The 26,230-nt window shown below is 39.7% G+C and overlaps 1 protein-coding gene across 1 annotated transcript; it reads left to right on the top strand.

Annotated features, from left to right (window-relative positions):
• The first annotated feature begins 11,964 nt into the window (after nt 1-11,964).
• On the top strand, nt 11,965-14,863 carry LOC143883065 (uncharacterized). Its single transcript, XM_077386431.1, has 3 exons — nt 11,965-12,432; nt 12,781-13,640; nt 14,305-14,863. The coding sequence occupies exons 1-3, from the start codon at nt 11,965-11,967 to the stop codon at nt 14,861-14,863; spliced, it is 1,887 nt and encodes a 628-aa protein (XP_077242546.1).
• The last annotated feature ends 11,367 nt before the right edge of the window (nt 14,864-26,230 follow it).

Below are 26,230 nucleotides of genomic sequence, written 5' to 3' on the forward strand. Positions count from 1 at the left end.
TTCCAGTAACAAGATATGGATGATTGTGGCTTACTGGAAAAATTTCATGAATTATCATTAAGATTTGATATCAATTTCCCATTTTCCAAAATTTAAATCAGATTATAGATTAACACAGTAACTTATAGCATATCAATTTCAAATTAATCCAAACTTTCACATAATAGAGATCTAGATTATTATAGCTTATTAGAAAACCTATATGAATTTTCATTAAGATTTGATATCAATTTCCAATTTCTCAAAATTCAAATCAGTTCATAGATTAACACATTACGATTCGATGTCAATTGAAATTCATAAAAAAATCGGATGAAACCAAAGAATTACTTAAAAAGCAAACCTAATAGTATCATAAAATCAAATAAAAAATTTCAGTAGATATATAATAGATTATAAAATTTTCTATCAAAATTTTAAAACTTAAAAATTAAATCTCCTCCATAAAATCGATTTTTAAATAGAAAAGGGGAATTTATTTCTAAGGAATTGAAACCCATTTATTAAAATTAATTACAAAACTATATTAAAACTTTGCAAAACCAATTGAAAATTTTTATCTAACATTCCAGTAACCAAAGTTACTGGTTTGTAAAGAAAATTTTCAAAAATTTACTAATTTCATACGAAAACGAATTACGGCAAGTAAAACGAAGAAGCGATTAGAAAACAAATAAAAAAACATTTTTTCGACAAAAAAATTTCATGAGAAATTCAATTTATTATTGAACATTAATTCTGGAGAGTTTCATCAATTTATAAAAAATTCTGATATTTATTAAAAATGGCCAAAATTTAAAATAATTTAAAACAAGATTAAGAAAAATTGAAAAAAATCCGAAAATTTTTGAGTATTCTGAAAATCAAAACATTGGTTTGGAAACAAGATTTCACAAATTTTGGACATGGTTTGATATACTTTTGGATTCGTTCATCAAGAAATAACCCATTTCGGGGTTATTGTTTGAAAAATAGAATGAAAATTAAAACGGCCAAACCGTGATTGGAAATTAAGTTTCCAATAGTATTTTATTTTATAGAAATTTCAAAAATATCATTTTTTAAAGAAACCCACGTTTTCTAACACTTGCTTTGATAATCCGATTTAAATCCATATTGAATAAAAAACGAAAGAAAATCATTATTAAATGGAGGAATTTTAATTTTTTTGTGAAATTTTGAATTTTGAAAACTTATAATCTTTATTATAACATACTGGAATTTCAAGAAAAAATTCATTGATTTGATCTATCAAAAGTAAAACCCTAGCATGTTTTTCTACTTTTGATATTACAAAGATAAAGATCTTACCGTCGATCGTGTTCCTTGTCTCTAGGGTGCGTAGATCCGAGGTATACGCTTTGTCGCACCCTTTTATATGATGATGAAGACCCAAAGAACACCCCAAAGATCCTTGATGTGTGATTTGTTGAAGAAGAAAAGAGATTTTAAGAATCCCTTTTGTAAAGAACCCTTGAGAGATATGAACACACTTCAAGAGAGAAGAGGTTTTTTTTTTTTTCTTCTTGGGAGGAGAGAGAAAAATGACGAATTTGGATTTTTTCCATCTTTTCTAGGATTGTTTGCTTTGATTTTTATACAAAAAAGCTAAGGTTAAGAGAGAAATAGTAATTTCCAACGTGAGAGCTCCCTTTTCGGCTTGTTTTCAATTTTCCCCTCTTGCTTTCTTTCTTTCTTGTTTCCAAATTAGACTTGATTCTAATCTTAATTTCATGTCAATCAAGACATGTTATTCTCATTCCACATTGCTTCTTTGAAAGAAAACCTTTTTAAGCAATCATTCATCTTTTCCTTCTTTCTTTCTTTTCATTTTTTATTCTTTTTATTTTTCTTTTAACAAATTTGATGTCACCATTGTGACATCATCAAGGTTGGGTGCTCAACTCATGTGGGTCAACCATGTGGGCCGCCCACCATGGTGGCTGACCCATATGGGTGAACCCACATGAGCTCCATCTTTGCGGGCTTTAGCCCAATGGGCCATTTCACACGAGTTTCGGGTTTTTCCATAAAAAATCAATAAATTTTTTCTAAATTCAACATTCTATATATGAACCCAACCCATTTGACATTTATGGTGCATCCCTCACACATGATAGGACCATCTTTTTTGAAAAATAACTTTTCAGACCAAAATGCCCCTATTTGACTGTTAGACATCCAAATGCGACCAAAATACCCTCAGATTGATTCACCCCTAAAGGGAAAAATTAAAAATGGAAAGTCTTTGTGGTCAAACTTCAAAAGTAGAAACTTTTAAAATTGGGTCCTTTCAGTGAGCAATATTAAACAGGATCATTTGGTATCCCCTGAAAATACCCAAAATGCCCTCAACACTTAGAATTTCCAAATTAAGCGAAACTCCTGAGAAATTCTAAATTTAGCAGGTTTTCCAAAATTCAAGAAATCATTCATAATCTCTCAGACATATTTCAGGGATCAAAAGAATTATACAGGAAAAGACCAAATTACCCCGAGGTGCTAGAATTTGGCGAGACTAGGGAAAACCCTGAGAAATTCTAAAAATAGCAGATTTTTGAAAATTTATGAACGGACTCAAGATTTCTTAGACACAACTTAGGAACCAAATATGATGTGTTTGAAAATATCTAAAATACCCCCGAAGTGCAAGACTAAGAGAAAATCTTGAGAGATCTAAATTTAGCAGGTTTCCCAAATATTACGAAATTACTCCTAATCCATCAGCCGTACCCTCGAGATGGTTTTGGACATATGAGAAATGATTGAAATATCCATAAGATGATGAAAATGTGGAAGCCCCACGAGTTTCTAAAAATAGCAGCTTTTTCAAAATTTGTAAAATCACTCAAGATTTCTCAAATAGAACTCGGGGGTCAAACGAGATACATCGGGACTGACCAAAATACCCCTGCAGTGCAAAATAGGCAAAAATGAGGGAAACCCTGAAAATTCTAAAAATAGCAGGTTTTTTCATTTGCTTGGAAACTTGAACTTTCATCTTCCAGAGGCCAAAGGAACCCCCTAGAGGCCTTCAGGATCGTGAATCAACTTCAAAACTCCCATAATGAAATGAAATCTACCCTAAAATGCATGGATGCCTAATCTAATGCGGAATACGGATTCAAAACTCGATGATAGTACCGAATCTTTTGCTTTTTAAAGCGTAGCAAAATGGGGGTGTCTACAGATTAGTATTCAAGAATATAATCAATTATGTTTAGAATCATCAAAACAAGATAGGAGAGTAGACCCTTAGGCTTACAAATTCCAATAATATTTGAAATATTATTGCTTGATTTGTTTTAACAAATTAAAGCAACACATGTGATGAAAATGAAATGAGAGAAAGAAGGAAACAATGAACAAAACAAAATTGAAAACAAGGGAACCACATGAGGCAACCCAAGGTTGCTTGGGCAGCAAGGCACGCCCCCCTTGGGCACCCCATGTGGGTTTCCCAATTGGGTGTGTCTTGTTTCCCAATTGAAGCTTCCAATTTTGACTAGTTTCCTTAGTTTTTTGTGATTTTTCTAAAAACTTTGGATTGTGCAAAAGGCAAATGAAAACTCTATAAATATAAGAAAAGTGTTGGAGTTTTTTAGAGCTCTCCCATAATTTCATGTGCTGAAAATTGGTAGACACCCCAAAGTCTTTCTCTTGTTCTTCTCTCTCAATCTGATCAATTAGTTTTGTCTCTTTAAGGTCAAAGACAATCATCTAACTAAGCTCTATTGTTCTAAATAATTATTCTTATATTATAATATGATTTAGATCAGATTACAAGGTGAACAAATAGTTGTACACAAGTTCCATTGTGCAACAAAAGAAATCCATCGATTCAACTTGCGATTTCGCGTCAATTAGATCGTCGGTAGATTTTTGAGGACTAGATAAAGTGGACGTTTTCTTCTCTACAGTAACTAAAGGTATTTGATTTATATTTGTGTTTATTAAATCACCATAAAATCAATTAGTTCCTAGGAATCCTGTGTTAGAGCAAAAATTTTGCTCTACACGGTTTATTCTTCCGCTATGTGTAGTGATTTTGCTCGGGGTTTTTCAACCTTTCTAACATGGAGGTGGTCGATGATTTCTCGGTGGGTCTTGTGTTAGAGTTGGTGCCCTAAAACCCAGTATATTTCTCATGTTAATCAATAGATGTTTCTTTTCATGACAATTTATGGGTACTAAATGTTAAATATGTGTGATATATTACTTATTATTGATACATATTTGCCGTTAGGTATCAAAGTAGGAAATCCATGCTCATGTATTCACATATCCAAGGGAGCAAGGAGATGTAGGATTCCGGTTCTTAGCAGACCTTAGTAGTTCCTAGTTGGGGTTGAGGTCGGGCACCTCCTCCTGTATACAACGAGCATCTATCTTGCCAACATGCACAAGATGTGGAGCGACCTATCTCAATCACTCGGGTAGTGAACCCTAAGCAAGATAGAATGGGTATGACAATGAGATTGCGTACTGATAGGAATACATTAGAATAGCATGTAGACAGGATAAAGTTGAGCTATTCTACCAGACAGGGCCCTTTACATTCCTTTGACCTGAGGAGTCATACTGGTCTGTTGACGAGTCTCTCATTTTTTGTCTATCTAACCGTGATTCTCTTGAAGTCACCAGAGGGTAGTACTAGAGTGTTGGACAAACCTTCGAGGTCAATAATGATACCCGACATAGAATTCTCCACCTATTTTATAGGATAACATCTACGGTTTTGGTCAAAGCAGTAGGCCTAGTAAAATACCTGGCCAGGTGGATTTGATAAAGTGTTTATCAAAAAGGATTTCAAAAAATAAGTTTTTGAAATGTTTTAGCAAATGCATTTGCAGGCCAACACTGCTTGACCGAAAGGTATACCATGAGTGAGCCCATGGGGTAGTTTATGTCCACCCCCCATAAGACTCAACTCGGTAGATGTGGACTTGGAGGAAGGACTTGCACATTTGATATGATTAGGGGTATGATGATTTGATTGTTATCTCCAGGGTTATATCTCGATGGAGGCCACTAACTCAATGCGATTGTAGCATTAGTAACGGAGCAATAATCGTAGTGGGGCCCACTTGTGGATTCTGCAGGATCTGCCGTTAAATCCCTGCTATGATCTCATTCACTACTCAATTGACCTATTATAATCTATTGGATAGAGGTCCCGCATTTATTTAGTTGCTCACGCGAACTAGTTCCATATCATTAGATGCATTGAAAGGATATACACAATGTATATAGTATATATGCACTATGGAATACATTAGGAATACCAAAATGGTTAAGTATTTATCATAAGGGTATTTTGGGAGTATAATAAATTATATTAGAGCTGTAAATCCAATTGGATAGGATTGGATTGCATTAATTTAATTGGGAATTAAATGTGAAATGCAATGGGAATTTGAATTGGTTAAGTGGACCCACATGGGAAGAATTTGGGTGGGACCCATTACCACAAGCCCCATGTGGTGTGATATTTTCAATTTGGAATTCAAATAATATTTAGAATATTATTGCTTGATTTGTTTTCACAAATTAAAGCAACACATGTGAAATTGGAAAGAGAGTGAGAGAGAAAGAAAGAAGAAACAAACAAACTTAGAAACTTGGGAACCACATGGGGTAACCAACGATTACTCGGGCAGCAAGCAACCCTTGGTGGATGTCCCATATGGGTTACCATATTGGGGATTGCTTGCCTTGCCCAATTGGTGCTTCCAATTGTGGCTAGTTTCCATAGTTTTTGAGACTTCTCTAGAAACTTTGGATTGTGCATATGAAAATTGAGAAATCTATAAATATAAGACATATTGCTGGCGTTTTCATGTGCTATTCCATAATTTCATGTGTTAAAAATTGGTAGAAACACCCCAAAGTCTTTCTCTTGTTCTTCTCTTTTAATTCCGTCAACTAGTTTTGTCTTTTCTAGATCAAAGACAAGCATCCAACCAAGCTCTATTGATCTAAATACATATTTTCATATTATAATCTGATTTTGATCAAATTATAAAGTGAACAAAGAGTAGTGCACAAGATCCTTTGCGCAATAAAACAAATCCATCGATTCAACTTGCGGTTTTGAGTCGATTAGATCGCCGGTGAATTTTCGAGGAATAGATCAAGTGGACGAGTTCTTTTGTACATAGAGGTATTTATCAATTAATCCTTAGGAATCCTAGGTTAAAGCAAAAATTTTGTTCTACACGGTTTAATTTTTCACAACGTGTAGCGATTTTGCTCGGGGTTTTACAACCAATCTAACATCTTGAAGTTATCTATTCAGATGTCCCTGATTGACTAATTCTTCTATCTCTTGTTTGAGATGGTAGCAATCATCTATCACGTGCTTGTGGTCTTGGTGGAAGTGACAGTACTTGCCTGTGTTCCGCTTTCAGCCATTATTGCGCATCTTCTTGGGCCACTGTACGATCTCTTTATCCCTGATTTGATAAAGGATATTTGCTACAGTTGTATTTAACGGAGTGTAGTTATACCTTTTAAACGGTTGAGCCTGAGGGCGATTTGGAGGTCGGTTGTCCTTGCGGGGCTGCTTGTTTTGACCAGTACTGGGCTTCGATTCCTCCTTTTTCTTCTTGCTGACCCTGGAGAGTTCCATCTCCCTTTCCATTACAAATGATTCCTCAGAGTTGACGTATTTATCTGCTCACGTCATGAGTTCCTGAAGATCTTTCGGGGGGTCGACATTGAGGGAAAGCTTTAAATCGCTATCCCGAACGGCTACCTTAAGGGCTGCTTGTACCATATCGTAATTGGGCTCCTTAATTTGTAACAGTTCTACATTAAACCGACAAATGAAAGACCTTAGGGTCTCATCCCTTCTTTGCTTGAGTGCCAGGAGCGCGTCTGCCGGTTTTTTATGGGGCCGGTAATTGGCGAAGTAAGTGACAAATTCTCTTCCTAAATCCTGAAACGAACTGATGGAATTCAGTCGGAGGTAACCAAACCAACTACTTGCCCTTTTTCTTAGAAAGGAGGAAAAGCCTTACACATGAATTTGTCGATGGATCCCCTGAATACCATTGCTCTGCGAAACGACTGAAGATATTCGAGAGGGTCAGTGGTACCATCATAGTAATCCATCTTGGGCATGTCGAAGTTCGGTATGAGCAGGGAATTTACGATCTCGACTGTGAATGGTGAAACGGCCTCTTTCTTCCATTTTGCGAGGAGCTCAGTATTGTACGGGGCCTTCATATGTTGTTATAATTCTCGTAGCTGGCGTTAAAGGTCGGCGACCACCGTTGGGGTAACGGGATCACCATTTGTCGTTATGGGCGTGCGTCGACCTCCATGCTGATTCGGAGATAACCGGTTGGAGGGGCTCAGGTTGGCGAATGTATCAACCCTCGGTGATGAATTCCGTCGTCGGTTTGTGCATTAAGCCTCGGTCTAGACTGGTGATTGATGCGGACACCCCACGGTAGGTTTGTCTTCAGTTTTGGGGGTTCTGTCTCTCGGGTGACTCATTCTCTTCCTCAATGATTGGAGATTCTTGGACGTTGGGAACCTGAGGGGATGCGTTTATAATTGGGGGCCACGGGTTGGGGAGGCATCCTTCGGAGGACTCCTTGGAGGACCGAGGTGAAGTCTCCAAATTGTCGTGTTAATTCGTTGAACATTCCCATGGTTACGGGGGCTTCATTGCCCACCGGTGGTTGATTTTCTTCCGGCAGTGGGCGATTCACGGCATTAGTTTGACTTCTTGTCGTCATTCTTTAGCCTTGCGGGGGGTTTCTGCGCCCTTCAACACTTTCGATTTTGAAGTTTGCATGGTCCCACGGACGGTGCCAATCTGTTGATGCCGAAATCTGGTTCTTAGGATGGACGAGTGGTAGAGCTCCGATCTGCAATGTACCTACACTCGCAGAAAAAGTGTCAGGGGTTCCGGAGTTGTGGCTTCCGGAGTTGTGGCTCCTAGAGACCTCTTCGACACTCAAGTCAGAAATCGGCACAACAGGGAAGCAAAGTTAAGAGATGATGATGGAAGTGTAATCCTTGATTGAGGTCTTAGAATGTGTATGTTTGAGTGTGAGGGTCTCTTTTATAGAGGAGTCCACAACCGTTTAGGGAACTTGCCTTAATATGAGTCTTTCCTTGTTGGGCGATTTCTTTGGGAGATAAGTAACATATTTCCTTATCGGATGTGGTTTCCATCCTAGGCTAGCGACCTTTTTGGAGAGTTTCCATCCCTGAATGGGACTTTCCATTGGAAATACTTTCCTCATAAGAGACGTTGCTATTCCCGACACAAGAGAGTCCTTTGAGATCTCTTCTGTTAGGAGATTTATTCGGTTTCTAATCAAGGGGTCAAGCCATGTGTCACCCATCAATGGGAGGTGCCAATTTTACCCCCAACAGTAAGGGCTGTTTGGAAGACATTGAATGTTTTAGGGAGCTTCTCGAAAATATTAAATTATTCTTATATGCTTTTTTAAATAAATAACAAATATATCCTTATTTATATAGACATACAGGGTTCTTATATAATGGATGTGTGGAAAATATGAATGACCAAAGATACAGATGGGCCACTCAGCCAATGATCCAAAAGCATTGATTTCCTCTGCTTTGCTATGGATGGTCCATGGAACAAAAGTTATGCCATTGAACGATTTTAACCCTCCAATTTGTGAAGTCTTTCTTTACGAATAAGGATCGTAGCTTTTTAATTTTTTGCACTGCATATTTAGGCCATGTTTGAAGTCAATTTTTCCATGGAATATTTTTGCATAACGTGGTAAAAGAAGAGTAAGGATTAAGGAGGGTAAGAGAGGGAACAACTCGAAAGGGCATGGCATGAGTGAGGAGATTGTAAGAAAAGGCTAAAATAACAGGAAAACAATATGAGTGTGTAGATAACTTATCTACACATGTGTGTAGGAACCGTTTTCTCATTTTGAATATAGGTTTTCCCCCTCCGTTGTTCCTCCCCTCACCCTTTCCTCATTCACACCTACTTGGGTCTCCTCCTCTAGCCATCACCTAAACTAATATTCCATGGGAAAAAAATTCATACTTGTCAAACATGGCCAAAAAAGGCATTATCAAACCATGGAAAAATCATTTTTTTTCCTTGGCAGTCAAACGTGCCCTGACTACAAATTGAAAGGTTAAAACCGTCCAATTGAGACAAATTTTGCCCCATGGCTCATTTAAAGCAAGGCTTATCAAATCAATGGTTTGGATCATTGAACAAGTGGTCTCCACTTTTACTTTTGGACGTTCATCATCATTTAAGAACCAATGAAGGCTTAAACATGACAATATTAGGACGGTCACCCCTGACCCAAGCGTGTCGTTCCCCATGAGCGAAAAATGGAAAACGATGAAAGAGAAAGCTGAAGAGTGACATTGAGAAATGGATCCAGCCCCTTTGGATTGCAAGAAAACATTTTTGACGGAAATTTTTTCACAAGAATTTTTTGCCCTTTTACAATTTAGGCATTGTTCGTTTGAAATTATGAAAACGGTGGGTCTCCAAACTGATTATTAGACTCAAATAACGTCTAATTTTGAGTCCAATAATCAGTTTTGAGGCTCACCATCGGTTGTCATAATCTCAAACGAACAAGCTATTGAAGGGAAACGACAAGTTCAACCACCAAAAGAGATTGTCAAAGAGCTGCGATTGAAGGACGATAAAATAAAGAGCTCGTCCGAAAAATCAGTCGGGCTCCATATTTTGTAACGTTTTTGGGTTTCTGAAAACCTAAGTTGTAGTCTGGCCAAAGGAGATCGTCAAAGAGCTGCAGTTGAAGGATGATAAAATAAAGAGCTAGTCCGAAAAATCAGTCGGGCTCCATATCTTGCAACGTTTTTGGGTTTCTGAGAAACCTAAGTTGTAGTCCAGCCAAAGGAGATCGTCAAAGAGCTACGGTTGAAGGATGATAAAATAAAGAGCTCGTCCGAAAAAGTCGGGCTCCATATTTTGCAACGTTTAAAGGTTTCTAAAAAGCCTAAGTTGTAGTCGGCCAAATGAGGTCGTATAAGACCAAATCGTTTAAAGGTATTTTGACATCCTCGATTCTTTAAGGATCTCTGCAGAGCTTACCCGGCGACACTAGTCGGAGCAGCCCGAGATTGGTATTCGAGCCTCCAGCCGATCTCAATAGGATCTTTCAAAGAGTTTGAAGATCAGCTGGTTAGGAACTTTCTCAGCAGTAGGAGAACCAGGAAGACAACTGCGTCTCTAATGACCGTCAAGCAAAGCAAAGGCGAGTCACTGAAAGACTTCATCGCCAGGTTCAACAGAGAAGCACTCCAAATCCTGAATTTGGATCCGTCCGCGGCCATGAACGCCCTCCTTTCGAGGGTGAGGTCTGTGGATTTCAGGATGTCCATCGCGAAGAAAGCTCCCAACTCCCTTGCCGGTGTAATAACTCGGGCTAAGAAATATATAACGGCCGAGGAGACACTGACTGCGCTTAATCTCATTCCTGAAGCAAACAATGAGATTAAGCGCAAAGTTCGGGAGGAAGAGAGGGGTATGTCGGCCCGAGGTCAGAAGAATCGGAGAGAGGACCGGAACCAAAAAAGGGATGGGAGCTCCAGGAGAAGGGAGGACAGGTACACCCCCCTTAATATGCTGAGGAGTCAAATACTTATGGCCATCAGAGACGAGCGACACCTGAAATGGCCTAATAAGTTACTAACCTAGGGGAGCAAGACAGATAAATCGAGATACTGCCGTTATCACAGAGACTACGGGCACGATATTGACGAGTGCCGCCATCTTAAAGAAGAGATCGAGAACTTGATAAAGAGGGGACACCTCGGAAATTTCTTGGAGAAGAAAAATCGGCCAGCGGAAAGAGAATCATCTCTCAAGAACCCGGATCACTCAAGTCCAGTGCATTCGAATGTTCAAAAGCAAGGAGTCCCACTAGAGAGGGCCGTCCCCCTCAGTCTGCTAGGGTCATCGACACGATTGTGGGTGGCCTAACGGCGGGCAGAACCTCATCATCAGGACAAAAAGCATACGCAAGACAAGTCAGCTCGGCCCACATCCCCAGCAAGAGGCCGAAAACAGACCGGACCATATCCTTCTCAGACGCGGATCTCGAAGGAGTTCTAATGCCCCACAACGATGCAATGGTCATAGATATGATCATATCTGACCTCCTTGTGAAGAAAGTATTGGTGGATAACGGAAGGTCGGCTGATATCTTATACTATCATGCGCTCAAACAAATGGGCATTCCAGAAAATCGTCTGAAACCTTTCGACTCCCATTTGTACGATTTTTCTGGAAACATCATACCTGTCGAGGGTTCAGTGGAACTCCCTGTTTGGATCGGCAGCGCCCCTCACCACAGCTTTGCGATGATAGAGTTCTTGGTAGTTAAGGCCCAGTCCGCTTACAACGCCATCTTAAGAAGGCTTGGACAAAATCTACTAAAAGCCAACACCTCGGCCTATCATTAGAAGATGAAGTTCATCACCCCGGAAGGGATCGGCGAAGTTAGAGGAAACCAGACAGAGTCCCGGGAGTGCTATGCAACACTCCTAAAGGGAAAGCCTGTGGCAGAATCACTCCCGATCGAAATATTTGACCTAAGGGACGAGGCCCAAGTAATGAGGAATGAGTCAGTGGAAAACTTGGAGAATATTCCGGTCTTTGAAAGCGGAGACGGGGAGAAAGTCGTTAGAATCGGATCCTCACTTCCAGACGACCTCAAGAAAAGCTTAATCAGATTCTTGAGACAGAACTCCGATGTGTTCCACTGGTCACCTGCAGATATGCCTTAAATTGACCCCAAGATAAGCATCCACAGACTTACTATCGATCCCACCTGCAAACTAGTGAAGCAAAAAAGGAGAAGTTTCGCACCAGAGAGACAGAAAGCTATCAGAGAGGAGGTTGAGAAACTGCTCCAAGCTGAGTTCATCAAAGAGATACACTACCCGGACTGGCTGGCCAACGTTGTTATGGTCAAAAAGTCAAATCGGAAATGGAGGATCTGCATCGACTTTACTGATCTGAACAAAGCATGCCCTAAAGACAGCTACCCCCTCCCAAAGATAGACCAGCTCATTGATGCCACGTCGGGTCACGAACTACTCAGCTTCATGGATGCTTTTTCAGACTACAATCAAATCCGAATGTGCGAAGAAGATGTCCCCACGAACCAAGCCTTGTACTTCTACAGAGTCATGCCCTTTGGTCTGAAGAATGCTAGGGCGACATACCAGAGGCTAGTGAATCAGCTATTCAGAAAACAAATCGGACGCAACATGGAGGTATATGTAGACGACATGCTAGTCAAAAGCCTCCAGGCCGATCAACACGTCATCGATCTCGAAGAAGCATTTCAAGTCCTTAGACAGAACATCATGAAGCTGAACCCAACAAAGTGCGCTTTTGGAGTGAAAGCAGGAAAGTTTTTAGGGTTCATGGTTAGCCAAAGAGGCATCAAGGCAAACCCGGAGAAGATATGAGCCGTGCTAGATATGAGCCCTCCAGCCACTATTAGAGAAATTCAAAGGCTCACTTGACGGATCACCGCTCTTGGGAGGTTTATTTCTAAGTCTGCGGAGAAATGTCTCCCCTTCTTCAAAGCTCTGAAGGGGGTCAAGAATTCCCCATGGACTGAAGAATGCTATGCAACCTTCGATGAGCTGAAGGCATATCTCACTTCACCGCCTCTACTGAGCAAGCCAGAACCCTGAGAGAACCTCATTCTTTACCCGGCCGTCACAGCAAATACCTTGGCCACTGTCTTGGCAAGAAAAGATGGCGGACAGCAAAGGCCTGTCTATTACGTTAGCCAGATATTACACGATGTAGAGCTCAGATACCAGAAAGTCGAGAAGATAGCTTACGCCTTGGTGTTGGCGGCTCGTAAGCTGAGGCCTTACTTCCAGTCGCACACCATTGATGTCTTAACAGACCAACAGTTGAGACAAATACTGCACAAACCAGACAGTTTTGGAAGATTGGTAAAATGTTCTATAGAACTCAGTGAATTTGACATCCAGCACAAGCCACGTCCCGCCATCAAAGCTCAGGTACTGGCAAATTTCTTAGCTGAGTGCATCATACCAAGAGAGCCCTCTGAAAGACAGAAGATGGTGCTTGAGGAGCCATCAGCAAATGATGAAGCACCTACCTCCCAAGGATCAAACTTGGAGCGAGAGACGAGCCTCATAGATCACAGCGACCTCACAACAGAAATGGGTGGTCTAGTGGAACAGCTCGGAGATCCTGAGTGGAACCTCTTCGTTGACGGCTCCTCCAATGAACAGGGGTCTGGGGCTGGATTAATACTCACTGGCCCAGACGGACTCTCAGTGGATTATGCACTTCATTTCTGCTTTAAGGCCTCTATCAACGAAGCCGAGTACGAGGCCCTTATTGCGGGAATGCGGATGGCGCAAGAAGTCGGTGCAGATAACCTTCGAGCCCATAGTGATTCACAGCTGGTCGTCAACCAAGTCACCGGAGAGTACGAAGCAAAAGAATCGAGGATGTCAAAATACCTAGGAAAGGTAAAGACCCTCATCAGGATATTCAAAAGATTCAAAATCATTAAAGTACCCCAAACAGAAAATGCAAAAGCTGATGCCCTCTCACGACTAGCTTCGTCGGGATACACAAACCTAGGGTAGTTCACATAGAAGTACTAAGGAAGGCGAGCATCGACGTCAAGGAGGAAATAGTTCTGCAGATCGATCAAGAACCCTCATGGATGGACGATATTATCAAATACTTAAGGCACGGGACATTGCCCAAGGATAGGAAAGAGTCTCGTAAGATCGTCCAACGATCTGCTCGATTCTCTATGCACAGGGGCAAGCTGTATAAAAGATCATCCTCATGGCTCTATCTGAAGTGCCTTGGACCCATCGACGCAGCCCGCTCACTTCGAGAAGTCCACGAGGGCATATGCGGAGAAATCTGGGCGGGAAAGCCCTAGTACATAAAGTGCTCCGAAGAGGATACCACTGGCCTACTCTCAGGAGGATGCATCCTAACTTGTGAAGAAGTGTGAGAAATGTCAGAAGTTCGCTTCAGTGGTCCATCTCCCCGCGACATCCCTAGTCCCGATCCTAAGTCCAATTCCTTTTGCAGTATGGGGAACAGACATCTTGGGACCATTCCCTCCAGCTAGCGGGCAGAGGAAGTTCGTGGGTCGAGGCTGAGCCTTTGGCCAAAATCACTGAAAAAAACATCACGAACTTCTTCTGGAAAGCAATGGTCTGTCGATTTGGCATCCCCAAGATCCTCATCACCGATAACGAAAGATAGTTTGACAATGCCAATTTCAGAAAGTTCTGGGCGGACCTCGAGATAGAGCAGCGGTTCACGTCGGTAGCCCATCCCCAAACTAACGGGCAGACTGAAGTCGCCAATCGTATCTTGTTACAAGGGATAAGAAAGCGATTGGATGACCATGAGAGGCGATGGGCTAACGAGTTATATCATGTTCTGTGGGCGTATCGCACAACAACCAGAACTGCAACAGGAGAGACTCCCTTCAACCTGACCTTCGGAACAGAGGCGGTGATACCGTTGGAAATCGGCACTCCCGCCCTTAGAAATGAATACTTCAATGAAAAACACAATCCAGAGGGATTAAGGACTAACCTCGATCTACTGGAAGAGGCAAGAGAGTGGGCGGGAATCAGAATGGCGACGTATCACCAGAGGGTAGCCAGATACCATGATACCAAGGAGAAGGAGAGGCTTTACCGGGTTGGAGACCTTGTCCTGAGGCAAGCGGAAATCTCACAACCAACCAAGGTAGGGGAGCTCACCCGAACTGAGATTGTGTGGGACCCGATCTCGCGAGAGGGTTGCGGCGCCAGCCGCCACGCTCTCTCTTAGTCTCTCGTACCCACGCGAATGGCGTGTGCTTTTTATTATTGATTTTAACTACCCAACCAAGCCATAAGGTGCAAACAAACGTGCAACTCAGTACCCATAAGGGTAGGGGTAAGCCGCCGAGCCTAGCAATGTGTGATTTAATTCATCTTTTCCGTGAACTTGGGATCACTAAGGCAATTTGAATTCCACGCAAAAGAGAGTGACAGAGTCGCCCCCTAGATGAGGGATCCAGGACCCATAATTGATCAGAAATCTAGACTCGTTACCTGGTTACAAGAATGGAATGTATGGAGAGTTACCACCACATGCACCATTCCTGCCCGATAATCGGTCTTCAATTCCAAAAGTTAACTCTTTTGAATTTCTTTTAAATGGCTCATTTAACTCTATATTAATGTGCGAACTACATGACGTGCATCCTAAGATCTAATTTCAGTGTAATTCCTAAATGTGTATCTTGATTTTCTTAATTTGTTTGAATTCAATCTAAGTGAAAGTTCTCCTAAAATTCTAATTTCATGGAAAGTCCCTAGTGATTTAATTACTTTTAATTCAAGGATTAATGTACAAAACCCCACCACTTATGTTTGGAGCCGACTCGGGCTTGCTATGCCACTAAAGTATCCAAGTTGCCTACGTATCCCAGCCTCACTGGAATCAGAGTCGATCGTAGTTCGGTGCACCTGAACTAAGCTACTTATGCCTAACTCATCTAGGACACCGATCTAGACTGGATTTACTGTTTTAACAGTTTAAGAGAAATTATTTAGTTCAAGTTGAAGATTTTATTATCCTAAGACTTCATCTAAGATGCTATATGGTCCTATCTAAGTGCAATACACCCCTTAGACTAATGCAGGTGAACCTACATCTTAGGTAACTAGGCTTGTCCTATGAGAAAAGTGAGGTGACTAGTGTAACTAGATCTATGGTACGGTTGCTATCCATAGCAAACGCCCATTATGAGGCTGGACTCCTAACTCTAGGACTCCCTAAAACTTAGGACACAACGTGACGTAAGTGTTCTTAAGGGGCCCTAAAGGTTCCTACGATAGGAGACCGTAATCCAACGGCTCCAAAGATGCGGATCGAGTAAATTCGATTTGTTGAACTTAATGATTTTTTAGTTTTGAGAATTTTCGATTCCTAAACATCTAAGGAATACCAAAGGCTCTATGGTTCACAAGTTTCGGCCTCGAATCGCAACCATGGAAGGGAATCGTGCTCTCAACCCTTGTATAATTTTAGCACGTAAATTATAGTATCTTATTGCCTGGCATATTTCTCAAGATTTCCGTGGACAGTGGACCTCGGAGCCAATATCATACTATAATTTACGCACTCCAATTATGCAAGATTAATCGCAATTAATATGCGATTACGGTTGCGATCTCGGCAGTTAAATTGTCACAGCATAGCCAATTTACAAAGGCAATCTATGAACCCTAAGGTTTTTGTTTCAAAAAAGTTAGGGATTGAATTTATGATGAAAAGTTAAGGTTTTTTGGAGGTTTTTACTGACTTTTGTATTGATTTGCTGTTAAATTGTGATTTAATATCATTAAGACCAGATTGTTAGAATTAGACAGTAACCCTAAGCACTCGAACTCCAACTGAGTTGAAACTTTTCCAGTAACAAGATATGGGGGATTTTTGCTTACTGAAAAAATTTCATGAATTATCATTAAGATTTGATATCAATTTTTGATTTTTCAAAATTAAAATCAGATTATAGATTAAGACAGTAACCTATAGCATATCAATTTCAAATCAACTTAAACTCTTACAGTACAAATATAATCATGATCTTAGACTACTGCATGACTTTCATAGATTTTTATTACGATTTGATGCCCATTTAAATTCACACAAAAATCAGATGAAACCAAAGAATTACTTAAAAAGCAAACATAATGTTATCCTAAAATCAAATAAAAACTTTCAGTAGATATATAATAGATTATAAATTTTCTATCAAAATTTCAAAACTTAAAAATTAAATCTCCTCCATAAAATTGGTTTTTAAATATAAGAGATCAATTTGTTTCCTAGGCGTTAAAACCCGTTTATTAAAATAAATTGTAAAACCTTATCAAATCTTTGCAAAATTAATTGAAAATATTTCTCTAACATTCCAGTAACCAAAGTTACTGGTTTTTAAAGAAAACATTTTGAAAATATATTAATTTAATAAGAAAAAGAATTATGGCACATAAAACGGGGAAGCGATTAGAAAACATTAAAAACCATGTTTGTTTTAAAATATTTTTCATTGGAAACTTCCATTTATTATTAGGCTTTAATTCTGGAAAGTTTCATTAATTTTTAAAACGATTTGGTATTTATTAAAAATAGCCGAAATTTAAAATAATTAATAATCCGATTAAATAAACTCGAAAAAATATGAAAATTTTTGGAAGATCTAAAAACCTTGTAAAACTACTGGAAACAAACTTTAACTAAATTTGGACATAATTTGATATACTTTTGGCTCCATTCATCAAGAAAAAATCCTTTTTCGGGGTTATTATTTGAAAAATAGAATGAAAAATAAAACGGCCGAACCGCGGTTGGAAATTAATTTTCCAGTAGTTTTGTGTTTTATATAAAACCCAGAAAATATCAGTTTTTAAAAAGAACCATGTTTTCAAACACTTGCTTTGATAATCTAATTTAAATCCATATTGAATAAAAACAAAAGAAAACCATTTTTAAATGGAGGAAAATTAATTTTTTATCAAATTTTGGATTTTGAAAACTCATAATCTATATTATAACATACTGGAATTTCAAACAAAAACTCGTTGATTTGATCCATCGAAATCAAAACCCTAGCATGCTTTTTCTACTTCACAAAGATGATGAATCCTTACCGTTGATCGTGATCCTTGTCTCTAGGGTTGGTGATCCAAGATATACCCTTTGTCCAACCCTTTTATACGCTAAAAAAGATCCAAAGAACACTCCAATAATCCTTGATTGTGTGATGCCTTGGAGAAGAAGAAGGAATTCAAGAATTCCTTTTGTGAAGAACACTTGAGAGAGAGATCACACTTAAAGAGAGAAGAGGTTTTTTTTTTTTCTTGGAAAGAGAGAGAAAAATGACGAATTTGAATTTTTTTCCATATTTTCTAGGATTGTTTGCTTTGATTTTTATACAAAAAAGGCTAGGGTTAAGAGAGAAATAGTAATTTCCAATGTGAGAGCTCCCTTTTTGGCTTGTTTCCAATTTTCCCCTCTTGCTTTCTTTCTTTCTTGTTTCCAAATTAGATTTGATTCCAATCTTAATTTCTTGTCAATCAAGACATACTATTCTCATTCCACATTGCTTCTTTGGAAGAAAACATTTTTAAGCAATCATTCATCTTTTCCTTCTTTCCTTCTTTTCATTTTTTATTCTTTTTATTTTTCTTTTAACAAATATGATGTCACCATTGTGACATCATCAAGGTTGGGTGCTCAACTCATGTGGGTCAACCATGTGGGCCGCCCACCATGGTGGTTGACCCATATGGGTAAACCCACATGAGCTCCATCTTTGCGGGCTTTAGCCCAATGGGCCATTTCACACGGGTTCCGTGTTTTTCCGTAAAAAATTAATAAAATCTTTCTAAATTCAACATTCTATATATAGACCCAACCCATTTGACATTTATGGTGCATCCCTCACACATGATCTTACCATCCTTTTTAGAAAATAACTTTTCGGACCAAAATGCCCCTATTTGACTGTTAGACATCCAAATGCGACCAAAATACCCTCAGATTGATTCACCCCTAAAGGAAAAAATTAAAATGGAAAGTCTTTGTGGTCAAACTTCAAAAATAGAAACTTTTAAAATTGGGTCCTTTCGGTGAGCAATATTAAACAGGATCATTTGGTATCCCCTGAAAATACCCAAAATGCCCTCAACACTTAGAATTTCCAAATTAAGCGAAACTCCTGAGAAATTCTAAATTTAGCAGGTTTTTCAAAATTCAGGAAATCATTCATAATCTCTCAGACATATTTCGGGGATCAAAAGAATTACACAGGAAAAGACCAAATTACCCCGAGGTGCTAGAATTTGGCGAGACTAGGGAAAACCCTGAGAAATTCTAAAAATAGCAGATTTTTGAAAATTTATGAACGGACTCAAGATTTCTTAGATACAACTTAGGGACCAAATATGATATGTTTGGAAATGTCTAAAATACCCCCGAAGTGCAACACTAAGAGAAAATCTTGAGAGATCTAAATTTAGCAGGTTTCCCAAATTTTACGAAATTACTCCTAATCCATCAGCCCCCTCGAGATGGTTTTGGACATATGAGAAATGATTGAAATATCCTTAAGATGATGAAAATGTGGAAGCCCCATGAGTTTCTAAAAATAGCAGCTTTTTCAAAATTTGTAAAATCACTCAAGATTTCTCAAATATAACTCGGGGGTCAAACGAGACACATTGGGAATGACCAAAATACCCCTGCAGTGCAATATAGGCAAAAATGAGGGAAACCCTGAAAATTCTAAAAATAGCAGGTTTGTTCATTTGCTTGGAAACTTGAACTTTCATCTTCTAGAGGTCAAAGGAACCCCCTAGAGACTTTCAGGATCGCGAATCAACTTCAAAACTCCCATAATGAAATGAAATCTACCCTAAAATGCATGGATGCCTAATCTAATGCTGAATACGGATTCAAAACTCGATGATACTACCGAATCGTTTGCTTTTTAAAGCGTAGCAAAATGGGGGTGTCTACAGATGCCCCTCTTTGGTAGAGGCGACGTAGTCATCGAATACCAAAGCAAAAAGTGACAGAACCGTTTTGCGTAGCTTTAATCAATAAGGGATTCACTAGACAATGCAACCTAACCTAATGCAAGACCCTAGATGAAGTCCTAGAACATAATCAAGATCATTTACTCTAAACATCGTAACTTGGTGGTTCAGAATAATAAAGAATTAGATTCAATCTGGGTGTAAAATATTATGCAACCTAGACGTGGCGCCGTTTTCAAACGGGCAACGACGGAAGGAGGCACAGTTCCCTGAACGGGCTCAGAGAAATCAGAGAATTAGCCTATTCGCGAGTGAGACGGGGGCTAATGGATTTAAGATCGGATTTAACAATTGAAAATGAGACTGGAAATGACAATTTAAAAACTGGAGGACTCGATTACCTGAGAATTAGAGGCTTAAGGACTTGAGAACCGGAGAACTGAGAAACCGAATAATCAAACAATGGGTGGACTGGAGAATTGGAAGACTGGATAACTTGAAACTGGAGAATTGAAGATTTGATGAACTGAAGAATTGAGAAACTGGAGAAATAGAAAATTTAGGGACTGGATATTTGCAGAGCTAAAAATTGGAGAACTGGATGATTAAGGGACTCAATAGTCGGATAACTGGAGAATTAAAGAACTGAGAAGTTAAAGAGCTAGTTCACTGGGAATTGTTGAACTTGATTACTAAAAAACTGGAGAGTCAAAAATTGATAATTGGTGAACTGGGGATTAGATTGGATTGACATTTTGATTGATTCAATTGGGATTGGAATTTGATCACTGGATGTTAGGACTGAAAACTGGAAACTGGAATCTTGATCTAAACATCTGGAACTAGGGCTGGCAATTTCACCCGAAAAAGCGGGGATCCGCCCCGCCCCGCCCCGCCCCCTTTGGGGAGGGGATTCCCCGATTTGAAAGGGGAAGGGGAAGGGGAAGGGGATTATAAAAATTCCCCGGTGCGGGGAGGGGAAGGGGAAGGGGATGGAGTTGTCCCCGCCCCGCCCCGCCCCGCCCCACCCCGACCCGCCCCGCTAATCAATGCCATTTTTTGTAAATTTTTAAGTGTTTTTTTTAAGGAAAACTACTAGAAACTCTGTGGATCGGCTACAAGATTCCCCCAAACATAAACTTTGCTTGTCTTTTCCTTTTAATTAGCTTCTGAGAGCATTTTGGGAACTATAATAACATTTTCACAGATGTTGAAATAATAAAGACAAGCTGAGAGCCTGAGACGCTGAGTGTATGCAATTATCAAAAAATCGTAGTGCCAACAAAATTTTAGGGTTGGATTGCAGGTTTTAATTTTCAACAAGAAAAATTTAGCTACTAGAAATTTGTTTCATGTCAGCACTAGACTGAATTGCAGTTAAAGAAATAAGTCATTTGTTGATTTTGTTCTCTTCTCCATTCTCATTTCTCATGCTCATCTGGGGGTTAACATGCTATACAGAATGAACTAATGAACATTATTTTGCGTATGTGAGCGCCCACTTATGGACTTTTAAAGTTCATTGTGACTACTGAAATAGTTACTTTTTGCACATTGGCTGTCTGTTAATGAAGGTAATCCTGGTGCTCATTTCCTATTTATCATTCCATAATTTATGCAGAAAATTGCTGAAAGATGAGGTCCTGTTGTTATTTATGTTTGTTGTCTCATCCATGCATTTCTGATTTTGTCCATCTGTTTGTTGATCACATGAATAGAATCATAGCATTCATCACAATATTGTCTGTAATGGACGTAGAAGAAAGAAGCTCTGTTTGCTGGTTTGATTGGGTTCCAAAGAGGGGGCGGGGCGGGGATTTTGTCCCCGAAGGATGCGGGGAGGGGAAGGGGAAGGGGAAGGGGATTAGATATTCCCCGCGGGGAGGGGAGGGGGATTCCCCACCATCCCCGCAGAGGGGAAGGGGAAGGGGAGGGGGAAAATTCCCCGCAGAGGGGAAGGGGAAGGGGACCCCAACATCCGGCCCCGACCCGCCCCGTTGCCACCCCTATCTGGAACCGGGAATCTAGAACGAAGACATACTGGATACTAGAATTAGAGTAATGAAACACTGGATTTTCGGACACTGGAACTTGGTGTACTGGGAACAGGAATACGAGTACTGGAAAATGGAACACTGGAATACTGGTGATAGGGATACTAGACACTAGAACTGTGATACTGGAATAGTGGATACTGGAACTGGAGACTAGAACTGGCATAGTGAAATACTGGAATACTGGAATTGAAACTGGATACTGGATGCTGGAACTGGAATACTGGAATTGAAACTGAATACTGGATGCTGGAACTGGAATACTGGAATTGAAACTGAATACTGGATGCTGGAACTGGAATACTAGAATACTGGATATTGGAACTGGAATACTAGAATACTGAATACTGGAACTGGAATACTGGATACTGGAACTGGAACTGGAATATTGGAATACTGGATGCTGCAATACTGGAATACTAGAATACTGGATACTGGAACTAGAATATTGGAATACTGGATATTGAATTCTTCTTTTGACAAGTACAGAGAAAGTCTCACTGGCTCAACCATCATTGCATCCAAGGCTCTTCCAAGCTTATGGTGCCTTTCTAGGGTACGATCTTCTTATGGGAACTGGGCTTACTGATGTTTATGCTTCTGAACTCTTTCTGAATTGATTTTTGCTTAAATTGGATCATTTTCACTTGATTCCTGAAGTCCTTCCCTCAGGATTAGCATGACTCCGGCGTAATTATAGGGAGCTAGCTACACCGGGCCTCTTTCACCAAGACAGTCGCAACATTTGACTAACTGGACAATGATCGACTCTACCCAAAAGGGAAAAATAGTGTGAAGACACTATTTGAGGAACGGGAAGTTTCTGAAAGAATGAGCTAAAACGATCATGAACGGATTGACTGGACTGATACAGAATGATGCTCCTGACTTAATTAACATTTTGTTTGGTAAGTCTAGCCTTTCAAAGAGTAGTTTCTCAATCGATAAACACTGGACTTCTTCTTTAAAACGACAAAGCCTCAAGGAGTTGATTACAACTCATTCGATTGCTTGGTTTCAATGCCCCCAATTTCTAGGATGACACTTGAACTCGCTTGAACTTATTTTCGATCTTCAGTCTTAATATCGGTTGTAGCATTCTTATAATGATTCTCTTACTGTGACCAAGTCACATTTTCAGAATTTTTAACTTGGCGGACCGTGTTAGCCTTAACTTTTGCCTGAATCGTCCTTTCGGATTCTCAACTCAACAGGCTATCCCCTTAGCTTTTGCCTATGCAGCCCTTTCGGGTTTTCAACTTAGCAGGGGAATGATCTTAAATTTTGCCTAGACCACCATTTCAGGTTTTCAGTCTAGCAGATCTTTAAACTCCGTTCTTTTTTTTTCTTTTTCACTTTTTGTGTTTCGGGACCTAGATCATTAATTCTGAACACCGGAAGGACTTTATAGGTAGGATAGGGCTTTTCAAAGAATGGCTTAAGGTTCAACAAAGATTTCGACCGAACCTGTGAACAGGTTGCCTACGTATCCCAGGGTAGGAATCAGGTCGTGCGTAGTTCAGGGCGAATGCCTCTAGTTTGAAGATAAATTGTTTGAAAGTTAATTGATTTTTCTTTTCTTCTTTCTTTCTGGAATGATTGACTTTTCTTCTTTTGGAACTTGTCCCTCTTTTTTTTGGAACGATTGAATTTCTTTTCTTTTTTGAATCGACCGAACTCGGTTTAACCGAGCTGCCTACGTACCCCAATGTAGGGATCATATTTAGCGTAGTTCGGGGCAGATGCCCCTAGTTTGATGGGTTTTCAAGGAAATTTCATTCAGGCTCAAAGGGTTTGCAAACTGGTATTCTTTGACACTGGGTTATGATTTTGGGATTTATTCGGCCAAAGGAGGCCTTCCGATGTTCAGATTGGGAATTGATCTAGGTTACTAGAGTCCCTCTGGTACTGATTATTTTATTTTATTTTTTTCACTGAGTTTGACGGCATTTTCCGATAAGAGATAATGATTCTTCTTCCTTCTGGATATTGATAAGTAATTTGACTTTGAGAGTGCATACTGGTTTTTGGACATCATTTCATCCTTGAATCTGTGACTCTTGATATTTTGATAATCGCTCTGAGATGATTGCTCTTGCACTTTTCATATTGAATTCGATGGCTTTACATTGACACTGGTGAAACCTGTGACCGGGGCCATTGGCTGGAGATATGGAAGTTGTTTCGAATCCATGCCCCTTGTATAACATGTGATATTCACTTCATTTTTTCTTGAACCTTCTATCTGGGTCTTTCTCCTGGCATTAATGGTAGCGCTTACTGAACCATCTCTTTATTCTCGAAATAGGTTTATCAATTCCTCACACTCTAATGTATTTCCAATAGGCGTTCACTGAATCAAAGTTTCAGTGCCAATGTTTATCATTTCAATTTTCTCTTTGAGAGGCTGAGCTCGGCGCTCGTCCTCTTGTTTGAGCATATGCTGCAACTCAAGAGGAGTTTCGTCGGCATCTTCTTTCTCATTCGAGGAGGGAGTATTATTCTCTTTGTTTATTAAAGTCAGAAGCACACGTTGGAATGTATAGAGAAAGCAAGTTTCATTGAATTGAAAATGACTACATTTGATAAGACTTATCCTGAACAGACTCAAGATTCACATTCTTGACTCAAAAATAAAAGTAAGAAAAGACTCAACTGGGCTAGGAATTTATTCAAACTTTTAGAAGACTGCACTCGATAACTGGACTCGACATCATGACTGGACTTAATTAAAATAACAAAATGACTAAGACTGCTGCAACTGTACAGCTTTGGAGGCTCGGCGAAAGCTGGCTCATAAATGGTACTTTCAACTTCTGATTCTTTTCATTGCAACCAGACCTGTGCTTCTTTGAACCCTCAGTTATGTAAGCATTGCGATCGGCTGGCGACAGTACTGCATGATTTGGGTAGGCTAATTTCTTTCATCAATAAACTTTTGGATCCTAAATTTTAAGGCAATGCAATTATCAGTAAGGTGGCCAAGGCCTCTGTGGTATTCATAATACTTGATATTTTTGTCAGCGAAATGTTCAGAACTTTGGGACTGACAATACCAGGTTTGCACTTGTTGCTTCATCTGATGAACTTCTTCTGTTAGCGCAACCATTTGTCTAGAGAGATTCAAAATTAGTTCTTCCGAACCCATAACCATGGAGAAACTAGGACTTTTTTCCTTAGAAACTATAGTGGTTGGACCAAATTTCTCAGTCAGTTGAGCTTTGATGAATTGATTTTCTTCCTTTAATTCCTTCATCTGTTGGACGAGCTGGGTCAAGGCTTCCATAATGTAAGAGAGCTGTGAATTTTTCATAGAGTCTGCCATGAGTATGGAAGGAGAGGATTAGAGACGCTTCCAAAGAAAATGGGGAATTAGCTTCCTCACTGACCGCGAATAGATTCAAACCCAAGAAGCTTTCCTGGATTTTCAGTTATGAACAATCCTGACATGGAAACAATAAGAACGGTATTTGAGCTTGACATTCAAGGAGTGTTCATTCTCAATGACTGAAAAAAAAAAGATTACACATTAAGCAAGTAATTGAGACAATAGAATGAATCCTAAAGGACCAAGACATGACAATGATGGCAGATTCGTATAAGGGAATGCCCTCAGTTCAAGGATTATGAGAGTGAACTCTGAAGGGCTTAGCAAAATAGTCTTGAAAAAGGTAGCCCCTAGTGGAAGAAGAGACCAAGGGTACAAGTATGATTAGATCATCAAGATTGCACAATCAAATGATTGAAACACAATTCCTGCCAATTGAGAAAGGGAATGAAGACATAAACCGAATCCCACCAGAGGCGAATGATAGACACATGATCAAAAGATGAGATTACGAAGGATTGCTTTCAACGGGTAGATCAGGAATGGCTAATCCTAAGAGATCTTAGGAAATATGGGATTTATATCCTAATCCCAAAGGGAAAGTTTTTTAATCTTCGTGCATTTTAACAGTGTTACCTGAAGGCATCAAACCCTAATCCTAATCTAGCGGAGTGAAGAGAGAATCTCGACTCAAGACTTTGTTAGTGTTCCTAAGAACCGATCGTAGCCATTGGAACATTGACTACGGCCTAATCTAGACACCATTGGATTAGATATCCTAATCTAAGCTCACACACGTGATGCACATGTGTTCATATACTATATGCATGTGTGGGGTAATCTAGGGGTAAGGCCAAGAGTTCCCTTAGTGCGAATCCGTGCTCAATATACTGTACCAGTGTCCGGCATATCAGTACGTGAACAAGAGATCTGTTTACGCACCATAAAGGTACTAGGCTAAGAGTGGAATGCTTCTCTAGCATAGAGGCACCAGGTGATGAAATCCCAGTCAACCATGCTAGATAACACTCTGGGTTCCTAAAATAGGACGTGTGTGCATGTGAGATGCAAGGGTTTAGATGCAAGTGATGTAAGTGTGTGCAATAAGTTTGCGTAATCTATGATGCCTTCAGGTTTTGTTAGATTAAATTTGAGTATGATGTGATGAGAAAATAAAACATACAAACTAATCTAACAAGCATACAAGATATAAGATAGAGTT

Source organism: Tasmannia lanceolata, unplaced genomic scaffold (assembly GCF_043159265.1).
Source record: "Tasmannia lanceolata isolate RefF3 unplaced genomic scaffold, GAP_Taslan_0.1 ptg000008l, whole genome shotgun sequence".
NCBI lineage: Eukaryota > Viridiplantae > Streptophyta > Magnoliopsida > Canellales > Winteraceae > Tasmannia > Tasmannia lanceolata.